Consider the following 6,478-nt stretch of genomic DNA (forward strand, 5'->3'; position numbering starts at 1 on the left):
CTAAATTAAATTATAATAAAAATTGAATTAAAAATTTACACAAAAATAAGGAATTTTAAATAGTTAATTTGATACAAATATCGATATATTTTTGTTATACATAAAGTATTGTATATTGATGCATATTACTTAAAATTCAAGATTATAAGTAATTATGCATAAGTACAACTTATTAAAGCTCGATGTTTGTATAAATAACTGCGGATAAACATAATTAAATAGATAATGAACATCTTATTTTAAAATATAAAAAATCTAAAATATAATTAGAAAAATTATCGAGTTCCAACAAAATAAATAATTATTATCTTTATTAAAAAATTATATTATTAAACCAAATATAAATTACTTCGTTATTGTACATAAATTAAATTATAAAAAATTGAATTATAAAATTACACAAAAAATGAGGAATTTCGAATAGTTAATTTGATACTAATATCRATATATTTTTGTCAAATTTTTATGATATCTTCAAAACATATATTTTATTCAAAAATAAAAACATCGCTTTCTCAAAATCACATAAAGTCATTAAATATCGACTGAAATAAAGAATAAAATGAAATATTAAAATCACGATGTATCTCGCTGTATTGCGCGAGTACGCTTCTAGTTTTATTTAATATATGTATATATTGAATGACAAATATATTTGATTTTCAATATTGATAATAAATGGAGAGACACTTCATTATAATTTTAATTTTAAAATATATTGACTTGTAGTAAACGGGTATCCAACGAGTTTCCCGAAACCGTCAGGGATTAGTTGGGGCGGGGCTTAGACGGTGGTCGAGGTCGGACGGGGGATACATTATGCGCCCAATGCCTGTCCCGTTTCCATTCCAAACGATGCCAAAAAAATACTCATCCTTTTTTTGGAAATCACAGATAAGGCATGGGCAGGGTAAGAGTTATTTCGTATAATATTAACGGGTAACATATCAAATGATTAACCATGTTATGAAAAATAACAGGTAAAATATCGTTTATCAAATCCTATCCGTTAAAAAAGCAGTTAAATAAGTGATATATGGATAGATAAAAAAAATTGTCAATTCCTCATCCAAGAAGTCGAACATAACAGAACATCAACGGATTTTTGGATGCATACGATACAAAATATTATAACAGCAATAATAGTATCCTCGTTAAAGAAACTAAAACTAAACAACTAAAAGTTAAATTACAGTGATCGAAACGTCTTTTGCATTACGATCACAATGCATTTGAAGAATCCGGAAATCAAGACGATCCACGTTGAGTTCCGAACGTGGGTTCGTGATTGACTGAATGCGAAAAATCAAGTACGAGTGGCTGGTTTTGACCGGTGCATGGAACAGGGAGGCTAAGCATTGGGTTCATGAGCCTTTCTTGGTTTACGGTCATGTTAGCGGGCGGGTTTCCTTGATTCAAGCCGCCCGTTCTCTGGTCCTGCTCATGAACGCCGGACGGTGCAGACATGGAGTACAAATTTATCCCATTTCTCATCGTTAACATCTGAAATTTATATCAAATGAAGAACAACTGTTAGCTGAAAAACTAGTTGTTTGCCGATAAGCTAATTGTCGGTTAATAAGATAGTCGAAAAATAGTGATGTTTCCTAAAAACTATTTGATACTCGATCACAATTTAAAATAAAATGACCTAAAAGAATATATTGAAAAACTAAGTAGAAAGGTTTCATAAACGCTATGAACCAAACTCATAAACCAAACAGGACTTTTTCAATAAGCTCAAAAAATAAGCCATTAGATGCAATCACGACCATTTGCAACCAGGGGCAGACCTAATAGGTCCATCTGCAGTCCGGTGCACCCGCAAAACCAATTTTCGCAAGTAAATTTTTTTTCCCGAACAAAATCACACCTACTAAACTTTGACGGGTGCTCCCAGAATTTGATGGTAAACCGGAGCCGGGTCCTGCCCCGTTGTCATGCTTACAAACATCAGGAAAAAAACCGAAAAAGTTTCTCGTAATCAACCAAAAAACTAAAAAAATCACTCAAAATCAACCAAAAAGACTTAAAAACCCGAGGAATTCAGCTAAAGACATATTGGACGACTTTACGAGCTTTGATAAGACCCCAAAAATTTTACTGTTTACCTGAACCTGGAGCTGGAGCTGCTTCAGATATTCAATGGCTTCATCCAACATAGAAGCTTTATCCGTCTGGAAAAAATCAAAATTTACGATCATATAAATGAAATTGGTATCAAACACCTACCAAGTAAGTGCTTACCGGTAAAATTTAACCCTATTAGTTACTTACAGGGCAAGATTTTAGTCCATCAAAACGACATTGTATGCAACAATTCACCCGGTAAGTGCTTATCGTGGTAAGAGTCGTCGTCTTCACTTACCGGGTAAGATTCTTAGTCCTTACCGTATTCATCCAGTGAGTTAACGTGACTTGATAAGCGCTTACCCATATAACTAAAAATCGTTTCAAAGTTATGACAGAATTCCGAACCTTGTTGGAATTAGGGATGAGTTTCTGCAAAGCCTTCATCTTCTCGTTTATCCTGCTTCTCCTCCTCTGTTCCAAACATTCATGATTCGCCATTAAAATACCATCATTTTTATCAATAATCGTTGTGGGAAAACAAAGAATCAAATGGGGTGAATACTTGGGTTGTTACCTTTTCAGACAAATTATGAACCTCTGCAGCTCGAGTCCGTTTCGATGGATTCCGAGGAGGGTTTCGTTTTGCAGCCATTTCTTCCATCAAATTTTCAAAACCCTCCTGCAAACCAGAAAGTAAAAACGCTGGAAAACTTTGATCGATAAACTTAAATGATTAGAACCACCACTCTGCCACCGTCTTCACTTATAACATCCACCGCCACCACCTCCTACCGGCAACAAAAATGCCTGCCGCAACCACCCAACTCCACCACCACCACCGACACCCAATTCATTAGAAAGTAGTAAGAACATACATGTTACAGATTATCGATATTGATTCTAAGATTAAAGTTGATTTTTTACGAGTTTTTGCTTCAAACAGGTTGTATGATTATATAATCAAACAGCAAAGTGGGATAAAAACAAAAAAAAAATTGGTGGAATACCTCGCTTTCGCAATCATATTCATCTGGGTCATAATCAATCGTACCAGCTGAAGAAGAAGAGACATGGGCGACGCCGTTCGCCGGAACGTTAGCAGCTGCGGCGGAAGAATATGTAGGGATGGAGGAATGAGGCGGCGGCGGTTGTCGTTGTATTTCACATTGCACTTGTTTGGGAATGAGAGAAGGAGAAGGAGAAGACGAAGAAGATGATGACTTAAAGAGGATTTGACGGAGAAGAAGGGAGATATCATCGGAAGGTTCAGGCGGCGGAGAGTATGAAGAACAAATAGCAGATGCATCATATAAGTTCGCCATTGTTGCAGAGCTCAGAAATGCATTAAGAAATCAAACAGAAAGAGAGCAAGAACAGCAAAATTTTGAAAGACCCATTTGCAGAAAAGGCAGCAGAAAATGGCGAAAGATCTGTACGAGTGTTTTAAATGCTTGATGAATATTTGATTGCTCACGCGCCTTGGTGTGAGAGTGTCACAGTAATCCCATCACACACCATACTCCAGAACATAGAAATATTTGTTTTCTATAATCTTTTCTCTAAATTACAGATTTGCCCATTCCCGAACTATAATAGCAGTGTTCAAAAATGTGTGTCATGACATAAACTACACGAGTTTTTCTCGTTATGTAATGGTCCATAGCGTTTTTGTAAGGCACAACTCAGAACATGGCATCTTAAGACACGTCATGGCGCAACGCAATCTTAGAAAACATATATGTATGTACATAATTATATATAGGGGTTTAATCAAATGAGAACTGATTAGTTTGTGTTAATTGTGATATCCAATATCAATCACAAATCAACGAATAAATTAGGAAATTAATAATTATGGTAGTTTGAGTTAACATTATAATTAGAGGGCATTTTAGGTATTTTTAAAAAATTCCTCTCTCCTCTCTCATCTCTCCGACCTCCAATCTCCGGCTTCCGGTGAAAAAAATCTGGCAGGTACCAAGTAATCACAAAGATACACAATGTGATACCCATTGTGATATACAGTGGTACTCAAATGGTATCACAGTATATCACAATGGGTATCACAGTATATCACAATGGGTATCACATTGTGTATCTTTGTGATTACCTGGTACCTGCCGGATTTTTGTTCACCGGAGGTCGGAGAGATGAGAGATGAGAGATAAGAGAGGAAAGAGGAGTTTTTTAAAAATACCAAAAATGCCCTCTAATTATAATTTTAACTCAAACTACCATAATCATTAATTTCCTAATTTATCCGTTGATTTGTGGTTGAGATTGGATCTCACAGTTACCACAAATTAATTAGTTCTCCCTTGAATGAGTCCCATTATATATGTGTGTGTGTGTATATATATATATATATGACATACAAATCTGTCGTCTTATGTCACAATTTGGAAAACGTCGCGTCCTCGCCGTGGCATGTAAGGCTTGAGGCTTGACCTCGTCATCAGGTCACGTCTACGATTTTGAACATTGTATGATAGTCGCTCTTTTTAATCGAATTCACATTTTGATCATTTTTTGTATCGGATTCTTATTTTAAGCATTTACGTAAACTCTGATTAAAATAAGAATTTGATTAAAACAATAGTTCAAATATAAATTTGGTTGAAAAGATTTGTTTATTTTGATCAATTTCTCTTACAAAAATTTCCCCAATTTATATAAAATAGTTCATTTTGACTTCTTTCGGTATAAAATAATTATTCATAATGAAAAAAATTATAATTTTTTTAAAAATATATTATTTACGTTATCGGTTACTAAAACGGATTGTGGTAAGCGTCTTTTACTCTGTAAGTGTTTAATGGTAAGATTCTCTTCCCTCACCTACCGGGTTAAGTTATCGGATAAGATTATCGGTCCTTATTATGTCTTTTATTAGGTAATATTCTCAGTTCTTGTGATGTTCACCAGTAAAGTAAGCGACATCCGAAAAAACACTTGTCTGGCAAAAGTCTTGTAAACAACCCCTAAATAACAGTTTCATTAAAAGAGTGATGACTTTTTTATCTAATAATTAAGATTATAATTGAAAATGTAAAACATTTATAAAAGTGAAGAGTTATTTTGTAATAAACAAAGATATTAAGTGATGTCACATGCTTCTCACATGAAGAGCATTTTTAACAACCAAATTATTAAATAACATTTTTTTTTGGAGGATACCAAATTTTTTATCAAGTCATATATGGATAAATTTGTTTATCTGGATAAATGGATGTTGTTGTTTACTTTTTTATCTGAACCAACAGTTTGAATGACATAAATGACCGATTTACTGCCCAATATTAATTATTTGAACATCAAAACAAGAAAATCACAAAGAGGTTGACGATGAGGTGGCTCATTTGGGAAAGAGACGATGTTTTAAATAAGGGGTAGAGGTGTCATAAATGTCGCAGAATGGGGACAATACACCATTTCTATCTGTGCGATTAAGTCATTTTCTGTGCGAATAAGCCGTAAGTGAACAATTCAAATGAGTTGTGCGAATAAGTCAGATAGACCAATAAGCCTAATTAAGCCGCAAATAAACAACCCCTAAATTGATCAAAACAAATAAAAGGGTTTAAGGGCAGAACTTTCTACAAGAAACAGGAACAAACAAGTCTATAAGAATGAGAAAAATAACAGTCTGAACAAAATCCAAAATAAAAAGACAAGTGAAAGAAAGGAACAACCGTTACAGCCTCAAATCAAGAAGTAATTCGAAAACGATATATGCTATTACTTATTAGTATGTGGTTTAACACAAGTTAATAAAAAATAAACAGACAAATCAGATCAAATTGTAAAAGTTTCAATCTGTATTTATTAAAAGAAACATTGATTTTGATACATAAAGCTTTGATGGAGAAAATTAACCAAAAGAGTCGATCTTTTCAACCATTTCGTTTCTAGTCACTTTTGGGATCGAATTTTTATTTTTATCATAGTTTATGTAAATGTCTTACGTATTTACGTAAAGCCTATTTAAGATTAAAAAGGAAAAAAGTAAAGTAGTGTTTTGTTTTCATTTAAATGTGATGGGATAGTACATTGGTAGATATAAATCGGTACATTCAACAAATGGAATGATAAGTATGGGTACAATTGTACCTTCGTTTTTTTGGTATTGAAATTGTACAACCAACAATTCATTCATATATATATATATATATATATATATATATAGATAGATAGATAATCGATCATATGCAAACCATACAATTTGTATAAATTGTGAAAATCATTCTCATCTGTCGATTTCATTGTTTAATCTTATGAAATTTTTTCATGAAATTGTATACTCTTTTGAAATTGTTTCATATAATTTGTTTTTTATTATGAAATTGTTTCATATAATACTTGAATGAAACTGTTTCATTTATTTCTCTAAAATTAAAATAATGAA

General features: G+C 33.0%; 1 protein-coding gene across 1 annotated transcript; it reads right to left on the bottom strand.

Moving 5' to 3' along the window:
- Positions 1-1,146: 1,146 nt before the first annotated feature.
- LOC112515825 (transcription factor SPATULA) lies at positions 1,147-3,472 on the bottom strand. Its single transcript, XM_025122763.1, has 5 exons — positions 3,081-3,472; positions 2,648-2,752; positions 2,479-2,544; positions 2,112-2,177; positions 1,147-1,503 (listed from the first exon to the last, which is right to left on the bottom strand). The coding sequence occupies exons 1-5, from the start codon at positions 3,393-3,395 to the stop codon at positions 1,249-1,251; spliced, it is 807 nt and encodes a 268-aa protein (XP_024978531.1). The 5' UTR covers positions 3,396-3,472; the 3' UTR covers positions 1,147-1,248.
- Positions 3,473-6,478: the final 3,006 nt, after the last annotated feature.

Source organism: Cynara cardunculus (genome assembly GCF_001531365.2).
Source record: "Cynara cardunculus var. scolymus isolate 2C chromosome LG 7, CcrdV1, whole genome shotgun sequence".
In the NCBI taxonomy this organism is placed as follows: Eukaryota; Viridiplantae; Streptophyta; class Magnoliopsida; order Asterales; family Asteraceae; genus Cynara; species Cynara cardunculus.

Coding starts and splice junctions, on each gene's coding strand:
- LOC112515825 (XM_025122763.1), bottom strand. CDS start 3,395: ATGGCGAACTTATATGATGCATCTGCTATTTGTTCTTCATACTCTCCG. Junction 2,545..2,647: donor TTCATAATTTGTCTGAAAAG/GTAACAACCCAA, acceptor TGTTTGGAACAG/AGGAGGAGAAGCAGGATAAA. Junction 2,178..2,478: donor TCATCCCTAATTCCAACAAG/GTTCGGAATTCT, acceptor GATTTTTTCCAG/ACGGATAAAGCTTCTATGTT.